The sequence below is a fragment of the Typopeltis vanoorti genome, chromosome 14 (assembly GCF_054136105.1).
Source record: "Typopeltis vanoorti isolate ZY-2024b chromosome 14, IOZ_Tvanoo_1.0, whole genome shotgun sequence".
In the NCBI taxonomy this organism is placed as follows: domain Eukaryota; kingdom Metazoa; phylum Arthropoda; class Arachnida; order Uropygi; family Thelyphonidae; genus Typopeltis; species Typopeltis vanoorti.
In genome coordinates, this window is record NC_143562.1 from 88,391,330 (window position 1) to 88,418,967 (window position 27,638).

At 37.0% G+C, this 27,638-nt stretch overlaps 2 protein-coding genes across 2 annotated transcripts in view; both read right to left on the minus strand.

The window, feature by feature from the left end:
* Positions 1 to 27,638, minus strand: part of LOC150099739 (basigin-like) — a 290,188-nt gene that overhangs the window by 213,123 nt on the left and 49,427 nt on the right. The window lies entirely within an intron of this gene.
* Positions 426 to 26,529, minus strand: LOC150099741 (uncharacterized). Its single transcript, XM_090404259.1, has 3 exons — positions 26,431 to 26,529; positions 3,449 to 3,748; positions 426 to 682 (listed from the first exon to the last, which is right to left on the minus strand). The coding sequence occupies exons 1-3, from the start codon at positions 26,492 to 26,494 to the stop codon at positions 426 to 428; spliced, it is 621 nt and encodes a 206-aa protein (XP_090260385.1). The 5' UTR covers positions 26,495 to 26,529.

Sequence of the window (27,638 nt, forward strand, 5' to 3'; positions counted from 1 at the left end):
GTATTGATTGTATTTACTTATCATGAATCCGACTCCTACCTATGCTCTTAAAGCTGAGTTTATTTTTGTAGGATTTTATGTAAAGTATCAAATGCACAGCGTTCTTTGTGAATCTGGAAAGCATCTTACAATTCTAAATACCGCAGCACAGCTTAGTGGCCTGAATGCTTCATTGAAATTTTTAATGCGGCCAGCACTGTCTGAAAGGTTGAAGATCCCTGCTGTAGTGGGTAATTCAAAAAGTCACAAAACATAGGGTACACACAGCATGGTGTGTGGTTACACAACATGTTCAATATGCTGTCCTCCATTGTCAGCAATGTTCTGAAATTGCAAAATCGCATGCTCTACCACAGAAAGTAGAGTTTCACTCGAAATGTTGTAGATATGGCATGTGATGCTGGTCTTGAGGTCCATTAAGTTGGCTATGTGTCCACGCTAGACAATGTCTTTGAGATGTCTCCCACAGCCAAAAGTCGCAGGGTTTCAGATCTTGCGAGTGCACCAGCCAGATCTGAAACCTTGCGACATATGCAAATGGCAGCTGATGATTCTGTCCTTGGTAAAATGTGTCTAAAGCAACCACTTGGCAGGGGTGGCATGTGAAGAGGGGTATCATCCTGCATAAAAAATGTTGAATCCAAGTACTGATGTTTTTGAAGTGCTGGAATCACCTGATTAGCTAAGAGAGATGCATAGTACTGCCATTAACAGTGCAGATAATGAGACTAGCAGGGCTGAGTTCCTTGAAAAAGAATGGTCCAATGATGAATTTCACTGTAAAACCACACCCAGTGGTGACTTCTGGGGAATGAAGTGGAATCTGTCACACGATATGGAGGTTTGCAGTTGCTGAAATTCTGCAATTGTGCATATTCACAGCACCATCCAAATGGAAATGAGCTTTTGTCAGTCCAGAAAATGTTCCATGGCCAGTTGTTGTCTACTTCAGTCCAGGCAAGAAATTGCAGGGCAAATGTTTCTCATGCATCCCAGTCAGGATTAAGCAATTGCTGAATGTGGGAAATCTTATAAGGATAACAGCACAGAATTTGTCTTAAGACTTTGTGAACCATGCTCACAGGTTTGTCTAAAGACCGTGCAATATGAGATGTGCTGCTGCTCCCTATGGCATTTGCCATCCTTTCTTCCTCTAATGCTTGGCTACTTCCTCCACTGTTTGCCATTCGATGGGCTTCCGTTCTCTGCCAGGTAAGAAATCTAAGGAACCTATCTCTTCAAATTTCCAGATCATTTTACATACACCATTTGCAGTCATAGGACCCATTTTTAATCCCTTTAATGTTCTGAACTTTTGCAATGATGTCAAGGCACAGCTGTTATTTTGGTAGAACAACTTCACGAAAAGTGCGTGATCCTTTGGTAATGGTGACATTGTGCTTTAACATATTGTCTGCTCCAGTGGCAGCTTGTACATAAGCACTGCAACACTGAAGCACTCCCAAGGAAAAAATGAAAAAATTAAATTTTGTTTGTGTTTATAAATAATAACAATGCTTACAACATTATATAAATGCAATACAACATGTTAAAGGTTACAGCTTATGTTTAGACATTGATTGAATAGTTAATAATTGGAATTGTTCGATTAACGCTTTAGATTACGACACAAATGCACTGCGATCTAACGCAGTGTCGGAATTATCACATTCGGCCAATTGCAGCTAACCTCACCGATATTCATTTGCACTTCTCATTGCACATTACAAGTGATTCCGACACTGCTCGTTTGGGCAGTGTATCATATGCTTGCACACGTTATTTCTGTGAGATAGGAAACTTTTATTATTGGTGCGTGTTCGTGGCGAGGGTGAACTATTTTTTGTAAATCTTATTTTATTTTGTTAAAATAACATATAATTATTTATTTATTATAGATACAAGGCTGAATTATGACGAGTGTCACCATTGAAAATATGAAAAGAATTATATTTTTTCAATTATCGTTACACGAAACAAATGTACTGCGATCGAATGCAGGGTCAGAATTATCATGTTCGGTCTATTGCAGCTAATCTCGCCAATATATTCGTTTGCGCTTGTGATTGCATTATTATTGGTTTGTTCGTGGTGAGGGTGAAATATCTTTAATAAAGCAATTTTTTAATATGTAAATTTATTTATTAATAAATTGGTTACTGATTAGGAAAAAAAGAATTTTTTTATTCTTATTTTGTATATGCAGTGTCACCACTTAAAATTTTCACCAGCTGCCACTAGTCTGCTCACAGGCAATGAACTGATGCATTCTGCAGCTATCTGCTTTTATAGAAGCTCCCGTCGAAGCAGGGGGACATTTTTCATTTGCATAAATGGTATGGTCAGAGCGTTTCATTGCATATCAGGAGTAATTTACATGTATTGCAGCACCACATATTGCCCTAGTAGCAACTTTTAGAAATAACGTTGGTTCTTGTGTAAAATAAAATTCCAATGCCTCACACGTTATCATGTTAAATATTAAATCATAATAAATTTAGTTTCATCCTTTATCCAAGTGTGAGCAAACAAAGTTTGCACCTGAAAGTATCTTCAGGACTGGGGTAAGGTGGTACAAGACCTAGCAACTCATTGCAAAGGTGGAGGAAGATAACATCACTCCTATCTCAGTATCTCCCATAATGCAAAACACATCTCCTTGCGGATATGTATAATGTTATGCATTAAGGGAAGGGCCACTACCCAGACTAGTTTCGACCTTTATTGAGGTCTCTTCAGTGGGAGCCATGCATAATATTATACATATCCGCAAGGAAATGTGTTTTGCATTATGGAAGATACTGAGATAGGAGTGATGTTAGCTTCCTCCACCTTTGCAACGAGTTTCCCGGTGTTGTACTACCTTACCCCAGTCCTGAAGATACTTTCAGGCGCAAACTTTATTTGCTCACACTTTGGATAAAGGATTAAACTAAATTTATTATATTCTAACCAAGTGAAAAATAAACTTTCAAAATAAATATTAAATCATTCTGCTGAGCGGTTACCCAGTTGCAGCTTTTTGAAATGTGAACTTTAATTATAATCACCCTCTACTTGTCCTTGCAGAGGCAATCTGTCCTCAAATTCACCCTGCATTTGTTTATTGTTACTGCAAAAGCAAGGCCTATAGCAAGCTGATGATGAATAATTCCCAAATGAACAGCTATATCAGTGAAATCTTCAGATTTAACATGCCCCTTCATCTTTCTGGCACATTATATCTCTCAAAGCTTATGTTATAAGATAAAGCTGTATACTAAATTTGGTAGTAGTTCTTATTATTTTGGAGGAATTCTTAAATAATATCACTAAAATTTATTATAAATAAAAAAAATTAATAACAGTAGTTAACGATTTTCGTATTTATAAAGTTATAACATTAAAAATTTTTGTGCCATGTTATCATCATCTTTAGTGAATATGACAGAATATCTGTTAGTCTTACCAGTCACCACAACTATATGCTGTGAATGAGGAGTGAAGTTGCTACACTTGTACTCTCCTGTGTGAATGGAATCAGCATGAAGAACTGACAATTTCATGGTTAGTAATTTTTCCTGACTATCATCATTCCTTGAGGAAGGTTCTTTCTCAAGCACATACTGATTATTAAGATCTACAGACACAGGCATGTCATCCTTAAACCACACATGAGGATCACTCAAAGGTATGAGGCATGTTAGTGTAAATTTACCACCCTGTTTCACATAAGTAGTTCCACCAGGAAGTTCACTTTTAACCATAACTGAAAAACACAAAAACAAAAAAAAAAAAAAACATCAGCCATGAATAAAATTTAATGCTACAACCAGAATTAACTATGAAACATTATTTTATCTTCTACTCTCAGATTAAAAATATTACAGATATTTTGAATATACTTCCTCTATGGAATAAAACTGGTTTAGAACGTTCATTTTACCTAGTACAATAAATATATTCTGTTAGATAATTATTTTTGTATAACATACAGCACATAAAGTGAAGCAGCAATTTTATTTTTCTATAATTACAGAAATAAGTTACACAGAACTTATTTCTGTAATTACTAGAACACTGAAATATATATGGAAATAGTCATGTACCACTCACTAGTTATTATTACCCATCTGTACTTCTACACGCAGTGCTCAATTTTCTGTTTATAGAAAATCCTCTTTCACTGCAGATGAAGGTAGATGACCTTCATCGCCCAGTGAAACACCGCACCACCTGCTTATTAGGAAAGTGGCGAATGCTATGTTTGGGCTCCATCCCCCACTCTTCTCCATGCGGTGTGAGTGATACCCTTCAAGGGCATGACTAACATAGAGACCTACACCATCCTCCATTTCAAGGGTACAGCAGTTAAAATGGTACCACAGGCTGGCTGCCAGATAGTATACAGGCAACAACTGATCAGTAACAAGTCAGGGGGCTTCCTGGTCAACTGACATATAATCCCACTGCCACATGCTCTACAAGGTCATGCCTAGTGCGGGAGTCCAAGTAGTGGTATGTGGGAGGCAATGTACACCATGGAATGGCAAGATGACTGGTCACTCTGTATGGGTGTGTCATGTTCACAAGTCTATCTCCCCCACTGCATGTCCGTATGCTTTCCTTTTGTTAATAGACGGAGTGGAAAGTGAACCAAACAATTCAAACCAAGCACAATATTCCAAACTCATCAGGATCCCTACCAAAAAAAAAAAAAAAAAAAAATCATTTCCACATCCACTTCTCAATCATCTGCGGCATAAATTCCAACATAAATGATGTTCATCACAACTTACAGACACCCAAACCAGACCTCCTTCTCTTGTTGCTTGCCAGATAATGTCAAATTTAAAACCCTCTGCTTTTGACCTCCTCTGACTGAAGTTTGCATGCCTTACTTAGTAACAATCCTCTGCTCCATTTACTGGTCTCCAAACTCTGAAAGCCACAAAGACATTTTCACCTTACTCTCCATGAAACTCAACCATCTACCCAAACAGAGAAGTCATCATCCTTTTTCTTTCCCAGATTCCATCAGGAACATCAGGAGTCTGTAAATGCTTTCCACTGGCGTTCCTTATCCTTGCTATTGGTCTTAGTTCAGCAAAACTCTTCTCACATTCTATTAAAGTCGATCTCCTCCATGTATTTTAGGACAGCCACGCTTTCGCTTTCCTTGTGGATTCCATTCCAGGGCTGCATGGCAGATTTCTTCATGATCTTTCCTAAGTGCATGTCCAATCCATCTAAATTTTCATTTTCTGATTTCAAGGTTGACTTTTTGCTGATTTGTTCTTTTCCAGAGGTCTTCATAAGTAATAATTTGTGGCCACCAAATTCAAAGTATGCTCCACAGACATTGGCTTATGAATGTTTGTAGTTTTATTTGTATTTCCTTTGAAACCAGCCACATTTCACATCCACATAAAAGAACTGATTTAATACATGCATTAAATATTTTTTATTTTGTATCTGTGTGAACATTTTTAATTTTCCACACTCTACTTATTTTAATATATGCACTTCTTGCCTTTTGAATCCTTATGTCAACATCTCTAGTTGCTCCTTTATCTGCAGATAAAACACTGCTGACATATGTAAAATGTGAAACAGTTTTGATTTTTCCATTTTCAATTGTACTTGGTGCCTTGTTGTTCACATTGATTCTCGTTTCTTTTGTTTTGTTCGTATTTATTTTCAAACAAACTTTCAGTGATTCTTCTTCTAATGTGGTTACTTTAGTCTGCATAGTCTGGATCACCCAAAGTTTTATTTACTTTCCATGATATTTCTTTGGCATGTTTCATTGCTGTCTGTTCTATCACTTGATCTAGCACCAGCATAAATAATGAGGGAGATAGCAGACATCCTTGTCGCACTCCAGATACAGTTATTATTATTGTTATTATTATTACCCCAAGACCTCATAGAGTCAAAGACTCATCTGGGAGGTCCTTTTATCACACACACACATCTCATCATACCGTGTATTCACAACTCTGCACGAAAAAAACCTGCCTCTCAATCCCCTACTCACACCCACTTTATACAGTTTCCAGGGATGACCTCTGGTTCTCCCCTGATCTCTCACTATTCTCTGTAGAACTTCTCCACCATTGATCCTATAATAACCCCTTACCAACTTGTAGGTCTCTATCATATCTCTCCTCTTCCTCCTCTCCACCAGACTCTGCAAAATTACATCTTCTCAATCTTTCCTCATACTCAACATTCCAGAGGTCAGAAACTACCTTAGTCAGTCTCCTGTGGACCCTTTCCAACATCTCTTCATCCTTCTGAAAACCAGGTGACCAAATCTCTGCACAATAGTCAATGTGTGGCATAAACAAAGCATTATACAATGGAACAAGAATCTCCATACTTCTACACGTCAGTGTCCTCCGCATCATTCCCAGAAGCCTTTCTGTTGTCTTCACAATTTTGGCGATATGTCCCCCAAATTTTAGATCCTTATCCACTATCACTCCCAGATTTCTTATTTCCTCTACCTCCAACAATATATTCTCACCAAGCATAAATTCTGCATCCCATTTTTGTTTTCCAAATTTTAAAACCTTACATTTTGCACATTAAACTCACATCCCCATTTCCATGCCCAATCACTCAATTTATTCAAGTCTTCTTGCAAGGCCACAACATTTCCACTACTCTTTATAGTTCATCCCAACTTTGCATCATCTGCAAACAACTGAATATCTCCATCCAAATCTTTGCTAATATCGTTAATATACAAGTTAAACAATAATGGCCCTAAAACAAACCAATGAGGCACTCCACTAGTGACTTTCCTTTTCCTGGATATCACACCCCCCATACACAACTTGTTGATACCTATCACATAGCCAGTCTCCAATCCAATTCACTAAACTAATATCCAACCCCATCTGCTCTAGTTTGACTGTCAACTTATCATGAGGTACTCTATCAAAAGCCTGTGTGAAATCGAAGTATATTACTGTGTATCCTTCTCCTCTGTCCGAGGAAGCAGTCACTTTATTGTAATAAGTAAGTAGATTACTAAAACATGACCTTCCCTGAGCAAATCCATGCTGTCCATAAAATCAAAGATAATACCATTGTTGTCAACCCAACTCTGGATCCTAGTTCTCACAAGCTTTTCCAACAACTTAACCACAACACCTGACACACAGATAGGCCTATAGTTTGATGCTTGAGTTCGATCACCTCCTTTATGAAGTGGCACAATCTTGCCCTCCTTCCACTCCTTAGGAACTTGACCAAGTGCAAGACTCATATTAAAAAAATATGTCAAGGCAGGTGTAAACTCCCTGGCACATTCCTTCAGAATACACGGTGGTATATTATCAAATCACACAGACTTATTTACATCTAGTTTACTCAACTTCCGAAACACCTCTTGCTCACTTACAGTCAGTCTCTCCTCCCCATCATCAATTGCTCTCAATCTCTCCATGAAGTCACATTCACAAGATTGAAAGATCTTTATGAACTGCTCATTAAGTATCTCCACCACACATTCTGCAACAGCTGTCTTTATACCATTTTCTCCAATCAATGTCATCCTTCCATAATCATTCTTTCTTTTGCTGGCTACATATCGAAAGAACTCCCTAGGATTCTTTTTGGCTTTATTAGCTAACTGCTGTTCATACCTCTCTTTAGCTACTCTCACCAAGCAAGTCACCCTCCTTGCCTGGTCTTTGTAGACCTCGTGAAATTGGTTATTTCCACTTCTCTTATGCTGCCTCCACAATGCCGTTTTTTTCTGTATCGCATGCTTTTATCTCTTTATTCATCCATCTCACACTTACCTTATTTAACCTTTTCACCCTTGGAATACATTTAGACATTGCATCTACTAGATAGTTTTTGAAAATTCCCCAAGCTGCATTGATCTCTTTTCCAGCTAACTCCTCATTCCACGCTACACCCGCAAGCTGTCTCCTGAGCTTTTCATAATCACCCCCCAATACACACTTGTAGTTCCACATATACCCTTTTATCACAGGGGTCCTCGCACTGCTGGCAACCACCCAGATAATCACCTCATGGTCACTCTCACCAATTGGTGGATGATTTTGACACCTCATTTATAATTACATCCTCTGATGAGATGACCAAATTCCAAGACCTAGAATCCTCGTGTGCCCTCTGTTATATACTGTCTGAGGTAGTTATCCCTCAAAAACTCAAGAAAATCATTTTCTTTAATTCCAGTTGCTATCTCATCATTCCAGTCCATATTGCCATAATTAAAATCACCCATAATGATCACCCTTTTCTTATTTGCTTGGCTAATTTGATTATACTTTTCATAGTCACTACTATCCACATTTCCTAGGTCTATAACAACATCAAACCAAGTATTTCATTCCATTCACCTCTATCTCACACCATAATGCCTCACACCATAATCACTCATATACCCACTGGCACTATTTTCCTCTTGCATCTCTACTTTGTATGGACATAACTTTTTCTTTATCATCAATAGCACTCCCCCTCCCTTTTTATCCTTTCTATCCTCACGAAACACATCATACCCTTCCATCTCTATTCCTGTCAGGATGTCATCCTCTTCCAACCATGTCTCACTTATTCCGACAATCTTTGGGTGAAAAGATGCAATTAGTGCAACCATTTCATCTGCCTTGTTTCTTATACTTCTAGCATTGGTATACAAACACAACAGCTCATTTCTGGATCTACAACTAGTTCCACTGATACCACTCACTCGATGTGATCTCTCCATGCTCGACTGGGGCCATTTCCCTTTCTGCTTCTTCATTTTAGAACCCTTTTTAATTCCAACTGCTTCCTCTTGATCCCTGGTCATCCTATTCCTTTCCTGCCTACACATGCTCTCACCTCCTCTTGGAGCATCCATTCTCATGCTGTTTTTTACCCTGTCCACCCTGAGCCTCCCCGTTTCCCTGCTCCTCTTGCACACCCATTCTCTCATTTTCTATACTCATACCACTCACTTCCCCATTCATATCCACTTCTTCAATCTCTCCTGTCTTACTCTCCTGCTCTTCCACATCACTCCCCTCTCGATCTGATTCATTCTCTCTATTCACTTCTCTACCTTCCAGCAGCAGTCTCTCTAAGCGACTCACAGCATAACCACTCAAATGCAGTCCATCTCCCATACAGCTCACTTCGTCCCTGAAACTCATTCAACACATTAACAAACTGTACTCCCATCTCCTCACACATTTCAGCCAGCATATCATTCATAATCCTTGCTCTCTGCCTCATTTCACCACAGTCATACCTAGGCAACACACTGACTACCCTTCCTGTCACACTATTCTCTTTTATCCTTCCATTCAGCCTCCTGATATACATTCTGACATGCTCTTTGTCCTCTCTCAAATCATTTGTACCAATTAATACTATTAACTCTTTTGCTCGCTCCCACCTCATATCCGATGCCTCAATCACTCTACTCATTTTACCGCCTGGAAAACATACCTTGTGCATTCTATTTTCTAGCACACCTTTAATAATGGAGTCGCCATACAATGCCACTCGCTCATCTTTCGTTAACTCTTTCATGCCATCATGATTTATTTTAATAGTTTTGACCTGAATTCTCTTAATTTCATTCCGCATTCATTTCATTTCATTTCTTGTCTCATTCAATCCAATTCAACTTTTGAATCTCGCTACACATTCTCTCTATCATTCAATCTATCTAACTCTCGACCCCCTCTTCTCACTTTCACTCTCATTCATCCTTCTTTGTTTCCGTACTTTCGGTGCAACATATGTCCAACTTTTGCTATCATTCTTCTCTCTTTCACTCTCATTTATCTTTCTTTGTTTCCATACTTTCAGTCCAACATGCATCCAACTTTCGCCATCATTCATTCTTTCGATTTCTGCGTCACGCCATTTCTAGTTACATTCGTTCTCTCAATTTTGTTTCCTTCCACCACTCTTGCCTCACTTTCGTCCTTTTAACATCCATTACAGTTTTCAAATTGCTCTTTTTCTTTTGAAAGGATTGTGTCAGATATCCATCATGCAGCACCTGGCACTGGAATTGGTTATATCCTTCCTGTATGAGGTTTATCATCTTCTGTGGCATTCCTTTGTTTTGAAATGTATTCCACACACAATCATCTCTAGCAATGGAATCAAAGGTTTTTTCATAATCTACAAACAGCAAATATAAAGGAGAGTTAAATTCACCCAACTATTCGATTATTGAAAGTTTAGTTTTCACTTGGTTAGACTATAATAAATTTAGTTTAATCCTTTATCCCAGTGAGAGCAAACAAAGTTTGTGCCTGAAAATATCTTCAGGACTGAATATAGTGTTGTACCATCTTACCTGGGTAAGTAGTACACCAGGGCAACTCGTAGCAAAGGTGGAGCAAGCTACCAACACTCCTATCCCAGTATCTCCCATAATGCAAAACACAGTTTGTTTGCTCTCACTGGGATAAAGGATTAAACTAAATTTATTATTATTCGATTATTATTCTTAAGGTGTTAATGTTAATGCGGTCTGTGCATGATCAATTTGGCCTAAAACCAGACTACTCTCTTTTCATGCCCTCATCTAAAATATTAAAGATTCTTGAAAGAAATATTGCTGGATCTAATATCCACTTGACTTATATAGTTCTTGAAAGAATAAGGAAATTTTCTAATAACACATAGCAGGTTTATGCCCCTCCAATTATTACAGTTTCCCAAATCTCATTTTTTTGGTATTTTCACTATTATTCTTGTATTTATCCCTAGGGAATGTCTCCAGATATCTTTGAAGATATCTTTTCCCAGATATCTTGGAAGAGTGGATAGAGAATAATATGTGATTATTGCCGTGTCAGATTTCAGAACCTCTGCTGTGATGCCATCAGGTTCCTGCTGCTTTCCCATTTTTCATTTCTTTAGCTTTTTTTATCTCGAATTTAGATGGTGAGCTGGTATCAATTTTTAATTCATCTACTCCTTTTTTATTTTGTTTGTATTTTATCACTGCTGTTGTTCAAGATTTGACTAAAATGTTGTCTCTAGCTTTCCAATTGTTCATCTGCTGACACTACAATTTTCCCATTCAAATCCTTCACTGGGACATTCTTTTGTATGGCTTCTCCAGAAAGTCTTCTTACGATACTGAGTAACTTTCTATTATACTTGTCTGCAGCTTGTCGTGCCCTCGATGCCAGTTCTTCAAACCATTGCCATTTATATTTTCGAGCACTTCTCTTAACTTTTTTATTTAAAATACTATATTTGTCTTTAAGTTCAATTCATTTTCCTTTTGGGGAGTATTTCTAGCACATAATGTCAGCTTTTTTTTTCCCTTTCATCCACTCGTCTCCAAGTTTCCATCAACCATTCTTCTTTCTTTCTTTTAGCCTATCCTAAAATATGTTCTGCTGTATCATTAAGGATTTTTTTTTACCTTTTTCCATTTTGCCTCTATATCTTATATTCTTTATATCCTCATATCCTCTCCTACTTCAAAATTAATATCCATATTTTCCCTTAACTTTATTTTAAATTCATTGCAAACTTCTGCGTTTTGTAATTTAGCAACAGAAGTCATCGTCCTAGGTGACCTGAATGTTCACAACTCCAACTGGCTTTGGTTCAACAGATGTGTGAATGCTGGGATGTCAAAGAAAAAAAACTCAGTTTAGCATAGGTAACTTGCATCAAGAACCCAAGCTTCATACTCAGTCTATGCAGAAACACGCAATAAATGTAAATCAGCTATCAGAAAATCCAAATCCAACTTCATAAAAGCAACTAGAAGAAACCTTGTCTCTTGTCCAAATGGTAGTTGTACCTTTGGGTCCTTCGCAAAAGCCATCGAATGCAACTTCTGCTCACTTGTGTTCTCACCTTTCTCCCATCCAGATGGATGAGAGAAAGGTGATACACACCCAAAGTAAAATCTGACCTCCTGGCATCACTCTTTTCCTCTAACCCCTACACAGAAGACAAAGGCAAATCACCTCCTTCCATATCATTCCATAATTGAGTACCATATGTCTCCTATAAGCAGTTCGGCAGAAAGACATAAGAAGAATATTAAACAACCTGAACACTACAAAGTCATCTGGTCCTGATGGCATCTCTCCTATTGTACCCAAATGTTGTGCTCCAAAGCTAACACCTATCCTCTATTGTCTCTTCAATTTTCGATACTCAGCTGGTACCTATCCCATCGCATGGAAATGAGCATATATCCAACACATTCCAAAAAAGGGAGACAAAAGCCTACCATCCAACTACCGATCAATTGACATAATCTCAATCGTCTCTAAAATAATGGAGAAAGTTATTAATGATCAACTTCTCTGCCTAGTTCACCAGTTAATCAGAGACCACCAGTATTGATTCTGCCAATCCAGATTCATGGCTAATATCTTAGCCTGCATCACTCACCCTACTGGACATGTACCACAGAAGGGTTCAGAGAAATATGTGCTGTTGCCCTTGACATTTCCAAGGCATTTGATTGTGCTTGACATCAAGGCCTGCTTTGCTAACTGCCTTCCTTTGGTCTACCTGTCACCCTCTGTAACTGGATAGCCAGCTTTCTCTCTTGTCATTTAATGCATGTCATGGTGGATGGCACCCTCTCTTTGAGTTTTGCAACTAATGCAGTACCCAGAGCTCCATTCTCTCACCTAACTCCCTTTCTCTTTTACATAAATGACCTATTCTCAACCACTACAAATCCTATTCATAGCCTTGCTGATGATAGCACTCTCCACTCATCCTGCTCTTTTGACAAACCGTGTAGTTCCTAAGTATCCCTCACATTGGTAAGAGATATATATCTAAGACATCTGCAACCAGTGCCTTAAACAATAATCTCCATACCATCCTTCAGTGGGGCAAGGATAGCTTTCTCAGCATCTAAAAAACTAAGCATTATTTTCTGCTCAAGAAGCTATTTTACATCCACCCTACTACTAACCCTATATAAATCCCAAATCTACCCATCCTTAGAATATTGTACACACATTTGGAGTGGTGTACCTAAAATCTCCTTAAAAATTCTTGATGCTGTTCAGAGGAGAGCAATTCTGCTCATAGATGACTCTTTCCTCATAGGCTCACTTCAACCTCTATCTCACAGATGCAATGTTTCAGCTCTGTCTCTTCTACAGGTACTTCCATGGTCACTGCCTCATTGAATTGGCAAACATTATCCTCCTAACTTGCTGTTAGGACTGTTAAAACAAGAGCAGTGGATATCCAATATCCCTTTACAATACAAATGCAAACTCATTGTTTCTCTTCCTCATTTATTCCATCTATCTCTGTCCTCAGGAACAGCCTTCCTCGTGATGTGTTTCCCAACCTACAGCTCTGTAAGAAGAATGCCAATAGGTTTCTTCTGTCTCAACCCTCATCTGCATGCTACATATCTTGTACCTCTCATATATGGGATTAAAAAAAAAAAAGAAAAAAAAAGATACATCCATCCATTTTCAGTCATCCATTACAGAAGACAGAATTACAAACTTTTATACACAGAGTGCACACATTCTCTTCTGATTCTTTCATGTTAGAAGAATTACCATATTTGCCGGTGTATAAGACGCTCCCCCTTTTAAGCATTTTTTAGGTAAAAAAGATTTTTTAGTTCCTCTTCCTGATTCCACCAAGTTCTTATAATTTTCTAAGTTTTGGGTGGACCGAAAAGCCTTTCTGCAGTCCTGTTTCCATGTTCTTAAGCATATGCAATCACACGTGGCTTGAATGCAATATTCTGGCAATGCCGACATTTTTCAGCCATAATTTGCGAAGAAATTTAGAGAAGATTTAATGGCAAAAATTTATCACCGTTCACAACAACCTCAAAAACAATTGGAAAGTTTAAATGAACAGGAACACAGCTGTGATCGTCAATGACAGCACATGCGCATCCACTGAAACAAACGTAACTGGAATGCTCTCACACACCACAAGGAAGCAAGAAAGAAATTGAGTAACTCAGAACAGAACAAATTTCCAGAAATGAAAGTAATTAAAAACCTGAGTATCGCGTATAAGATGCACCCTGTTTTTCAGACCTATTTTCAAAGAAAAAAGTGCATCTTATACGCCGGCAAATACGGTAAATGAAATAAGCATCACCATGACTAATGGATATAACCAAGCTGTCATCCAGAAAACTATCAATGTATATACATTGATAGTTCTAAACTTGATAGTTCTATTATAGTTCTATTATAAAATTGATAGTTCTAAACAACTCTAAACCAGACTAAAATTTCATATAAAAAAGTTTCCATAACCTACCTTACAGGAACTTGGGAACAAATAGCATGGGTACTTTTCCAGTATAATTTATATGCCACATTCACACACCATTTACAAACTGCCTTCTTTTATTATTATTATTATTATTATTATTAGCACAAGACCTCATGGAGTCAAAGATTCATCTGGGAGGTCCTTTTATCACACACACACATCTCATCACACCATGTCTTAAACACACTCAAACTCCTTGCAGACACCACACTCTCAGGCAAGGCATTCCAATCATTCACAACTCTGCACGAAAAAAACCCTGCCTCTTACTCCCATACTCACACTTCTTTATACAGTTTCCAGGGATGACCTCTGGTTCTCCCCTGATCTCCCACTATTCTCTGTAGAACTTCTCCACCATTGATCCTATAACAACTACTTACCAATTTGTAGGTCTCTATCATATCTCCCCTCTTCCTCCTGTCCACCAGACTCTGCAAATTACATCTTCTCAATCTTTCCTCATACTCAACATTCCAGAGGTCAGAAACTACCTTAGTCAGTCGCCTTTGGAGCCTTTCCAACATCTCTTCATCCTTCTGGAAACCCGGTGACCAAATCTGGGCACAATAATCCATGTATGGCCTAATCAAAGCCTTATACAATGGAATAAGAATCTCCCTACTTCTACACGTCAGTGTCCTCTGCATCATTCCCAAAAGCCTTTCTGTGGTCTTCACAATTTTGGCGATATGTCCCCCAAATTTTAGATCCTTATCGACTATCATCCCCAGACTCTTATTTCCTCTACCTCCAACAATATATTCTCACCAAGCATAATTCCTTATCATAAATTCTGCATCCCATTTTTGTTTTCCAAATTTTAAAACCTTACATTTTGCACATTAAACTCGCATCCCCATTTCCGTGCCCAATCACTCCATTTATTCAAGTCTTCTTGCAAGGCCACAACATCTTCACTACTCTTTATGGTTCGTCCCAACTTTGCATCATCTTCAAACAACTGAATATCTCCATCCAAATCTTCGCCAATATCATTAATATACAAGTTAAACAGTAATGGCCCTAAAACAGACCACTGAGGCACTCCACTAGTGACCTTCCTTTTCCTGGATATCGCACCCCATACAAAACTGGTTGATACCAATCACATAGCCAGTCACCAATCCAATGCACTAATCTAATATCTAACCCCCATGTGCTCTTGTTTGACTGTCAACTTATCTTCAGGTACTCGTTAACAAAAGCCTTTGAGAAATCCAAGTATATTACTGTGTATCCTTCTCCTCTGTCCAAGGAAGCAGTCACTATATTGTAATAAGTGAGTAGATCACTAAAACATGAGCTTCCCTGAGCAAATCCATGCTGTCCATCAAAGATAATACCATTGTTGTCAACCCAACTTTGGATCCTAGTTCTCACAAGCTTTTCCAACAACTTAACCACACCACCTGACACACAGATAGGCCTATAGTTTGATGCTTGAGTTCGATCACCTCCTTTATGAAATGGCACAATCTTGCCCTCCTTCCACTCCTTAGGAACTTGACCAAGTGCAAGACTCATATTAAAAAAATATGTCATGGCAGGTGTAAACTCCCTGGCACATTCCTTCAGAATACACGGTGATATATTATCAAGTCCCACAGACTTATTTACATCTAGTTTACTCAACTCCCGAAACACCTCTTGCTCACTTACAGTCTGTCTCTCTTCTCCATCATCAACTGCTCTCAATCTCTCCATGAAGTCACATTCACAAGATTGAAAGATCTTTATGAACTGCTCATTAAGTATAGCCACCGCAACAGCTGTCTTCATACCATTTTCTCCAATCAATGTCATCCTTCCATAATCATTCTTTCTTTTGATGGCTACATATCGAAAGAGCACCCTGTGATTCTTTTTGGCTTCATTAGCTAACTGCTGCTCATACCTCTCTTTAGCTACTCTCAACAACCAAGTCACTCTCCTTGCCTGGTGTTTGTAGACCTCATGAAATTGGTTATTTCCACTTCTCTTATGCTGCCTCCACGATGCCCTTTTTCTCTGTATCACATGCTTAATCTCTTTATTCATCCATCTAACACCTACCTTATTTAACCTTCTCACCCTTGGAATACATTTAGACATTGCATCTACTAGATAGTTTTTGAAAATCCCCCGAGCTGCATTGATCTCTTTTCCACCTAACTCCTCATTCCACACTACACCCGCAAACTGTCTCCTGAGCTCTTCATAATCACCCCCCCACTTGTAGTTCCATATATACCCTTTTATCACAGGGGTCCTCGCACTGCTGGCAACCACCCAGGTAATCACCTCATGGTCACTCTTACCAATTGGTGGATGATTTGACACCTCATTTATAATTACATCCTCTGATGAGATGACTAAATCCAAGACCCTTAATCCTCGTGTGCCCTCTGTTATATACTGTCTGAGGTAGTTATCCCTCAAAAACTCAAGAAAATCATTTTCTTTACTTACGGTTGCTATCTCATCATTCTAGTCTATATTGCCATAATTAAAATCACCCATAATGATCACCGTTTTCTTATTTGCTTGGCTAATTTGACTATACATTTCACTATCCGAAACCATCCACATTACCTGGTCTATAACAACATCCCACCAAGTATTTGATTCCATTCATCTCTATCTCACACCATACTGCCTCAAAACCACTGGCACTATTTCCGTCTTGCATCTCTACTTTGTATGGACATAACTCTTTCTCTATCATCAATAGCACTCCCTGTCCCCTTCTATCCTCAAGAAACACATCATACTCTTTCATCTCTATTCCTGTCAGGATGTCATCCTCTTCCAACCAGTCTCACTTATTCCGACAATCTTTGGGTGAACAGACACAATTAGTGCAACCATTTCATCTGCCTTGTTTCTTATACTTCTAGCATTGGTATACAAACACAACAGCTCATATCTGGATCTACAGCTAGTTCCACTGATACCACTCACTCGATGTGATCTCTCCATGCTAGACCGGGGCCATTTCACTTTCTGCTTCTTCATTTTAGAACCCTTTTCAATTCCAACTGTTTCCTCTTGATTCCTGGTCATTCCATTCCTTTCCTGCCTACACATGCTCTCACCTCCTTTTGGAGTATCCACCTTATATAGAGGCCATCTCTGGATGGTTTGAGCAAAAAGGATGAGGAGTAGGTTTTTGAATGGAGAGTGGTGGGTAATTGGAATGCACTGCATCAAAGTGTAGTGAGTGCAGAGACAGCGAATGCATTTAAGTCAAGGTACGATGAGCTGTGCATGTGAGAGAAAGACCACCCACTGTGAATTAATTGACTCCATGGAGATGTGATGATGATATATAAAATAGAGTAGCGAACAAATTAATCTGAAAACCAAATTATCATCAAGTTTTTGGTTTTAATTCACTATTTTAGTTGAGTGCTGCATGTTTTAACTGTCTCTTCAATATTTATTAATAGTGTTGTGTAATTTTAATAGTATAAACAAGTTGACATTTGTAGTGTTTTATTCATTGTGCATAGCTATAAAATGGATACATCTCCAAGAAAGCATTCAAAAATATGTACTCTTTCTCAGCACACATCCATGACTCAAAGACAAATTCACAATGAGTGTAGTATTGGTTTTGGTACTGTTAATGTGATTTTAAAGAGATTTAGAGAGACAGGTACTTTTTTTCCTGACAGAAAAGGAAAATGTGGGTGAAAAAGGAAAACTACACTTATTCAATATCATTTATTAGTTAGAAAAAAACAAAAACGAATCCAAGATTGTTTGCTCTAGACTTAAAGACTTGGGCTAGTGGGATTAATGTTTGACATGACAGTCCATCAAAGATTGTTGGAAGCTGGGAGGACTGCCCACAGACCAAAAAGGAAACAGTTGTTGATGAAGGCTATGAAGAAAAAGAGGCTCCAGTGGACAAACGTGTACAAAGATTGGACTGACTGTTGAGAAGTGAAAGGTCATATTCTCAGATGAGAACCAATTCTCTATCCAAGGAAAGTGAGCACCCTATGTTCGCAAATCAGCAACTGAGAAGACTTTTCCTGCCCACCTTCAACAAGCTCCTAAACACCCAGCTAAAAAGACGTTCTGGGATTGTTTTACATGTGGCAGTTCAGCACTTGTGCCTGTTGATGGTATGATGAAAAGTGACTAATACATTAAAATATTGGAAAAAAAGAGGGATCCCACAGATCCAGAAAGAAAAAGAACTCATCTTCCAACAGGATCTTGCCTCGATGCCACACTTCAAAAAAAAGTGAGAGTTCCTCAAAAATTATAATATCCAATTCCTTCAGTGACCAGATAACTCTTCTGACATTAAGTCAATAGAAAATCTGTGGGTCATAGTGAAAAAGAGGCTTGGAAAATTAAATTGTAATACACAGGATAACTCGATACAATCCATTATAAACGTATGCTTTTGAGATGCAGAAATAAGAAAAATGTGTTCTACGTTGGTAGAGTCCATGCCTAAGCGAATTAACGAATTTATTAGGAACAGAGGAGCACATATAAATCATTACACGAAGTTGGAGTTTATTTTTATACTTATTTTCTGGCAAAATTAAAATTTTTCTTTAAAATGTGAGTGTTCAGATTAATTTGTTCACTACTGTGTGTATGATGCTGTAGTAGTAATAGTATGGTTATTTTATTTGAGTGCAAGCTTCTGTAACCAATAAAGAAACCAACTAAGCTATGGAAGCTTGCACTCAAATAAAATAACCATGAAAAGCCCTGATAAAGGAACCTTTATCAGGGCTTTTCAACTGACGGTGAGTTAACCAGTCTCATGCAGAGGTGGCAGGATTTTTCTCCTGAAAATTCTGGTTTTTTGTCATGCAAAGCAAGAAAACTGGTCATTAGAACACATGCTATTAACAGGCATAATACACTGACCTCACAGCTTGAGGTTCTTCGGCCAAATCAAACCAATTTATTTGAGTAATCTACCAACACACAAAGTTAGATCTGATGCTTTAAATGAAAGTTCGTATATAGCCGGGAAGAGATATGTTAACACAGTTTACTATCTGTGTGTGTTGAACAGCTCTCCATCGACCTAGCTTTTCAACAAAAGTCTAGCTATGGAAAAAGTATCCAAGAAGTTGAAGGAGGCATCAAACTATAGATCAGTCTGTATTTCTTCTGTATCTGTTATGATTTTTGAGAAATTAGCATTTTTTTTTTTAATCATGATAGGAAAGTAAAACATTTACACAGTGTAGCTGCTTCAAACATAGCCATCCTCAGAAGTGTGGAAAAATATAAGAAAAAATAAAATAATAATAATTATTATTATTATTATTATTACATCCAGGGTATTTAGTATTCAAAATACAGTTTCTGATTCATTGTAATATAATTTTTGCTCAAAACCTCTGAAATAATGTAGGCGTAGTGAATATTTGTGGCATTACAACTGGTTTGATTACTTTTCAGAGATTTCAGGTTTCAGAGAGGTATAATTTGGTTTCATTTTCTTGGAAATGCTATAAGCCAAGAAACACAGAACAAGAAGAGCTGGTGATATTTAGGCAGTTAAGTTCAGTAAGTGCAAAATGAGTGTTCATTATGAGAGATTTTAACTACAGCAGTATATACTGAGAAAAAAAAGAAACAGCGTAAAGCAGTAAGGGATGGAGTTTCTGGAATTCTTGAGGGACAACATGTAGCACAGAGAACACAAGGTGGATGTCAATAAAGAAGTGGGTCTGGATGGGAATTCGTAATGTGTTTTAAGAGAATGTGCTGAACAGCTCTCTATTGACCTAACTTTTCAACAAAAGTCTAGCTATGGGAAAAGTACCCAAGAAGTTGAAGGAGGCATCAAACTATAGATCAGACTGTATTTCTTCTGTATCTGTTAAGATTTTTGAAAAATTAGCAATTTTTTTTTTTAATCATGATAGGGAAGTAAAACATTTACACGATGCAGCTGCTTCAAACATAGCCATCCTCAGAAGTGTGGAAAAATATAAGAAAAAATAAAATAATAATAATTATTAGTATTATTACATCTTGGGTATTTAGTATTCAAAATTCAAAACACAGTTTCTGATTTTTTCATTTTAATATAATTTTTGCTCCAAACTTCTGAAATAATGTAGGCGTACTGAATATTATTATTATTATTATTATTCCTGATACCTCCAAGGAGTCCGAAGACTCATCGCGGGAGGACATCTTCAACTGTCTCTACACCTTACCTCTACTACGAATCAACACCATCTACCGCCCACCTCCAACACCACCACAACTAGTAATTTTTGTCTGTAAATTGCGTGTGTTCTGAAGGGCAGATTTGTATGTATGCGGGATGAAAAACCCGAGTTTCCGGGAGAAAAAACCCTGCTACCTCCGTATGAGATCGACTAACTCACCATCGATTGAAATCGACCAGATAAAGATTCCTCCCGTCGCAATGAGAATCGAACTTAGGCCTATTCCAATCGAAGAGCGCAATGCCGTCGTTCTTCCAATTGCGCTACGGAGGCGCTATTTGTGGCATTACAACTGGTTTGATTACTTTTCAGAGATTTCAGGTTTCAGAGAGGCATAATTTGGTTTAATTTTCTTGGAAATCCACAATACTAACTTTTTAATTTGAGGGATATGATTACAATCAAGCATGGGCTGCAATTTCAGTGGTTGCAGCTTTGGGATTGTTGTTCATTTGTTTCTTGTTCTTCTTTTTGTAATTTTATAAAGATTTTCTGGAATGGGAATACAGCAGTCTCAGAAATGTTCATATAGGAGGAAAACATCTTTATTATACAGAAGTCATAAGTCTGAGAAACTATTTCAAGAATCAGTTATGAAGCACTCTATTAAGTGCAACGAGTATTGCATTAATTTACCAACGATCTGGAAGACTCTCATTTTAAGATCTGATAGCCTGACTTCTCTCTTTGTGGTTGTCTGACCCACTGAGGGCACTATGTAAGAACATTAGTTCTGTTGTCAGTTGCAATTTAAATTGTTTTCCTCAAGTAGGTAGTTTAGTGCTGAGTGCCTAACCCAGTTATAATTGTGCTCTGAAGATGCTGGTTAGAAAATCAGCAAAATATTAGTTTAATAAATATATATATATTTTCCTCTCTTGGTGTTGTTTATACCATAAAACATGATTATGTATTGAATTGTGGTTTGAGTGATATAGGAAACTGTATACTATGTTATGTTGTTGAAGAATTTCTTAGTCATGTTTTCTTTAAAGATTTTAGATGATTTCATATTTTGAGATAACTAGTAAAAATTATTTTGTAGTCTGTTTGAGCAGATATTTTAAAGCCTTGTTTCAGGATATTTATTCTATTATCTGGAAGTTGTTGAAGAAACTTAGGAATGGAGGAAAGAGTGCTGTAAAAGGAGTTAGAGATGATAAAGATGACATGAAAACTGGAGAAAAAGATATCCTTGAAGTATGGAGTAATTACTTTGAAAAACTGCTAAATGAAACAAGCAGTGATAACAGCACAGTGGTAAAAAAAACTGACCAGGCATGCAGGCAGGAATACATATCCATACTTGAAGTAGAAAAAGCCATCAAAGGCTTGAAATGTGGAAAGGCAGCTGGAGTAGATGATATTCAACCAGAAATGCTGAAGAATGGTGGTATAAGAGTCTTACAGTGGCTGCACTGCATAGTTCAGAAAGCCTGGACAGAGGGACGAATTGCCGATGATTGGAGTAGAGCTCTCATAGTACCCATATATAAAAAGGGAAATAAAACTGAATGTGAGAATTACAGAGGTATTTCCCTACTGAGTGTTCCTGGCAAGATCTATACAAGTATACTTGAGAAACGGTTCAGAAGAATTGTGGAAGAAAAGCTTGGTGAAGAACAAGCTGGATTCAGGCCAAACAGAGGCTGTCAGGATCAGATCTTCATTTTACGACAAATAGTTGAGAAAGCATGGGAATATAACAAAGATCTGTATTTAAGTTTTGTCGATTTGGAAAAGGCATATGATAAGGTGCCAAGAGAGAAGCTATTCAATACGCTGCAGTTATATGGTGTCAATGGGGCATTATATCAAGCAATACTTAGTCTTTATTTGAGTTGTAAGTCAGCAGTTAGAATTGAAGGAAGTACAGGAAGATGGTTTAATGTTAAATCTGGTGTGAGACAAGGATGTACATTATCCCCTCTGTTATTCATTATCTATATGGATCACATTATGAAGGAAAGTGGTATTAAACATGATATCAAAATTAGAGATGTTAATGTCAGCTCTTTGCTTTATGCGGATGATGTTATACTTCTAAATAAATCCGCTACAAGTCTACAAGATTCTCTGGCTAAATTGAATAGCTGTTGTAATAGATATGGTATGAAGGTCAGCATTAAAAAGACAAAGATAATGAAAATTGGTAGAATCATTGAAAATGTCAACTGTGTTATGAATGGAGAACCTGTGGAACAAGTAAAACATTTCAGCTACTTAGCATGACTTTTAGTGAAGATGGTAAATTAAATATAGAAAACAGAATCAGCAAAGCTGGTATGGTGGGAAGTCGATTGAATAAATTCATATGGAATAAAAGAGAAATTAGTCGGAACACTAAATTAGCTGTATACAAGACAGTGTTCAAACCAGTTTTAACTTATGGATCTGAGAGCTGGGTCAGAAGTAAAACACTTGACCAAGGACTAGAGACCGCAGATATGAGAGTCCTGAGAAAGATTATAGGCATAAGCAGATGGCATCAATGGCAATATCATATTAAAAATGAGGATATTAGGAAAGAACATTGTCAGCATCCAGGAATGCGTTAGCAGAGCTAATCTCAGGTGGTATGGTCACCTAAACAGAATGGGCGAGGAAAGATTAGCAAAACAAGTGTTCTCTGCCACGTTGGCAGCAAAACGACCCAGAGGAAGACCAAGATATAGGTGGATTGATACGGTACAAAGTGCCTTAGACGATAGAAATATAAGATCTGATAATGTTGGAGTCTTGACAAGTAACAGAATGATTTGGAGGAAAATTGTAGATAGGAAGTTAGTAATGATATAATTTTTTCATGTAGTACTATCATATCCTATACACCCCTTGTGGGTACTTGGCAGGAATTTGATGATGATGATGAAATGTGAAGAAATGGTAGTATATTTAGAAACATTTATAAATTGTGCTAATGCAATGGATTTTTATTTTATTTTTGGACCTGGGGTGATATAAGTCAAAATGTAAAGGGTATATTTTCTGAACTTGTAGAGGGAATTTTTCATTTTATGAATGGTAGGGAGAGGAGGAGAGGGCATCCGTGGAAGTTGAGAATTAATGCAGTCAAGAAAGGGGTGAGAGCTAGATTTTTCTTTCACTGAGTGAGTGAAGATAGTATGAACGAATTAAAAAAAAAAGGTATAAAAGCTGGTGCAGGTGATATGTGGCATCCCGTGATGAGTTCGTGATTCTCTGGAGGTCTCCCTTAATAACAATAATAATATTTTGTTGTAATGCTAATCCCTAATTAGTAATTTTAAATTTGGAAAATTGTAGTTATTTTGTTCATGTTCTATAGTAAAGCCAAAAGATCTTGTAGTTATGGTGGACAGAAAGTTGAAGTTCAAAAGTCACATTACAAAAATCTCAAATATAACTCAGTGGATAAATTGCGATACTGAAATCAACACTGACATGTAAGAATGTGGAAGTCACTTTTCCTTTTTACAAGACCTTGATACGACCTGAACCTGGACTACTGTGTCCATATTTGGTATCTTGGGTTCCAAAGGTGTAAATAAGCTGTAGAAAGGTTGCAAAAGAGTTGCAAAGATGATATTAAAATTATGGAATGTACATTATGAGGAAAGATTGAGAGTATGTGGACTGCAGATGCTGGTAGAAAGAGCAGTGATATTATAGAGGTCTATAAACTTTTGAGAGAATCATTATAGGATATTGGTTGATAACATTTTTCATTATATGAAAGGTAGGGAGAGGACAAGGGGGCATCTGTGGAAGTTAAGTTTGTGTGCAGTTAAGAAAGGATAAGAACTAGGTTTTTTCCTCTCATAGAGCAGTAGGTGAGTGAGTGGAACAGTTTGCTTGTTGAAGTACTGAGTGAATCTAGTGTGAATGAGTTTAAGAAAAGGTATGACAGCTGGTGTGGGTGATATATGGTCTCTCTCTCTCTCTCGATGAGTCCGTGACTCACTGGAGATCTAACAATAATAATATTTTTTTTTTAGTAAAGCTAATCCCTGATTATGAACGTTAAATTTGGAAAATGTATAGTTATTTTGTTCATTTCTACAGTAAAGATAATCTAATACTAAAGGTATTGCAGGAAGTTAGTTGAGTCTTAGTAAATCGAAGAATTTCTTATTTTACATATTTTTAAGCTATTTAAAAGTTCATTATTTTCCCACAAGGTACATTAAAAAAGTACCTTGTGGGAAATGGAGTGAAACAGCACTAGGAAAGGGTTAAAATAGTATTTAATTCTTCCAATATTTCATTTCAGTTACAGAAACATCATCAGGATGTACAATATGAGACTTGTAACACATGCACAAAGGCAGCACTAAACTAAGTGACATGTGGATAAAAGACTAAAGTCTTAATTAGGTGGAGCAACCTCTATAGACACCTGTTAGTGGCCTAAGATATAAACATGGATCTTGAAGTATTAGTGTTTCCCATATTTCAGGAAGTTTTATGCAACCATATTTATTCAAATCAGGGCTCATTTTTAAAAGCAGCAGCAGATTCCAAAAAAAAATTAATCCTCCCCTAGTGCTGTTTCACTCCATTAAACTTCTAACGTTAGTTTCTTCCAGCAATTAAGTCAAAACACACACGGGTTTTAATACTTTCTTGTACTCTTTTTTGTATCCTGGGTTTATTATTAATTTCGCCGAATTTATTCTGCTAAATGATTTACCAAATTTTAATGGTGTTTGTACTTCATCTACTTTTATATTACTTCCATATAAGGTAGATCCTTCATGTTGTCTCTTCAACCCTGTTTCTGTATATGCGTTTATTTCGCTAATATACAATACATTCAATCACATTTTATGTCATAATGATATATAAACTATAACCAAAATGTCAGTTAAGGTAGGGTGCTCCAGTGAATAAGTGAATAAACGTAAAGGACAACATGAATTTAAAGTCCACTGAATTATTACTATTACTTCTCTCCACTTTTATGGATTGATTTCCTTCACTCTTCTACTCGTTAACTATATGAAATAAGTATGGAACGAGGTTTTAATTATCATTTTGATTTGGTATACAGCATAGCTGAATGACACTTTGCACTAAATAAAATTTTATCTGATAATAATAATAATATTATTATTATATGGCACTCCCGTGGAATTTCTATAATCATGGCTGAAGGAGACTGTATGTTTACACCGTACATACCAGAAGACATGTTTTTATCTATTTAAACGCTTACTTACCTTGGGTGGCTTACCTGTTATGCGGGAGAGGAAACCCTGCTATCTCATTTATCATTAAATTAAGGTAACCGTTCATCCTTGAAACGAAAATCGTGCCTGTATTTTTTGTACATTATTTAATATCATTTTTATTTTATTTGCTTATCTTGTGAAGCATTCGATGAAAAAATACCAGCAAATCCTGATATGTTAAAGAATACTCATTCTTCGGGAAAATATTCCGCCTCCTGTTTAATTAGCGCACCTAGTTACGTGAAGTAAAACTGCTAGCTTTTGTAAATTAGATGCGTGCAAATGAAATGTTTGTTTTAAAACAAATAATTTAAAAATGATGTGCGCGTCCCCGAAATTGCCAAGAAAAAAAATTAACTTTATCTTAAATATAATGAAAATTATGATAAAAATCGATAATTATAAATAGTGCTTGCTCACTAGAGACTATTCTTCAATACTATACTAACTGATAACTGAAGGCCTGAAACAAATGCGGAAAATAAAAAAGAAAGAATGAAAAGAAAAACTGAAAGTGATAAAGATGTGGACCACGCAGCATATATCATATTTTACGCGTGTGTCGGGTACGTACACAAACACATAAATTTTCTTTAAAGTAATACTAGATAAACATGCCAAAGAAATAAAGAATAAAATCCAATTACTACGAACCATTTTTATTGATTTAATACGTATTCAAATTTCAACAGAACTGCATTTCATAATAATAATAATTAACAAATTACCTGTTATACAGCTCATCACAAACACAATGAAACGACCAACGTATTGCATTTCTGGAAGATGCATATTTGAGCAGTACTTGAATAAAAAATAAATACTGTGACAATAATTAATAGATTATTCGTTGTTTCTATCATATAATTCTCGGAGAGTGAAAAACTGGACTCATCTTAACGTACTTCTTCCAGTTGTATAACATACAAAGTGGATTTCCACTAGCAAAAAATGCGTCCTAAGATAATTCCAAATCATAACCAGCAGCTATTTGCAACGATAATTAGAAAAAACTGAGCGCTACGCTGCAGCCTTACTATTAATACATAGTTCTGTTTCATTAAGCCTTGTCAATTTAACATTGTTTACAAAAGAGAAATGAGAGCCATCTAGCGTACTTAAACAAGACTGTAACGAAGAAGACCGTTTCCATAGCAACATGATTTCTACTATTAAGGATTACAACAGCAATAGCATTTGGCTAAATAGAGTTAGATAAACCATACAGTTTAATATTTTTTCTTTATGTGGCATTACTAATCAATACAAATTGCTGATTTGCAAATATCACCCTATATAAAATAAAATTAAATTAAATAAAACCTCTAATGTCTTATTCCCCAAAGGGACCAAGAGTAGCTCTTTTGGTCCAAATTAACTTTTTTTTTCAAGGATTGGAGGAGGGGGGGGGGTCAACAAATCTAAATTATGCAAATTTACACCGATAATAAGTCCGCAGTCAGTGAATCAAAGCTTTTCAGGAGAGAGAGAGAGAGAGAGAGAGAGAGAGAGAGAGAGAGAAATTAGAGCAGACAATTACCGCCATTTCGTTGCCCTAAATCTCAACACTCGCATTATTGTGTCTGATATCCATGAGTTATACGGTCAGTTTTTTTACATGCGGGTTTAAAAAATCTAGTTTATGGGGGAGTGAACACTACTTGCCTGTGCGAAAGATTTAGCAGGGAACCTGGCAAGGACAAGCAAGTCTCTCTCCACGCTGACTAGAATCGAACCCGTAACAACAGTTTTTTTTTTTTTTTTTTCAGCAGCTTAGCATAATAGCAGGAAACGTTATTTCAACAAGCATTCGGTATATATTCATTATGAAAATTAATTGCTAGTCTGTTAAATATCGTAGTGTTATTTAAACTATATATCGTATACTTTTATTTACGGTAAGTTAAACCTTTTAAACTGATAAAATCAAAATACA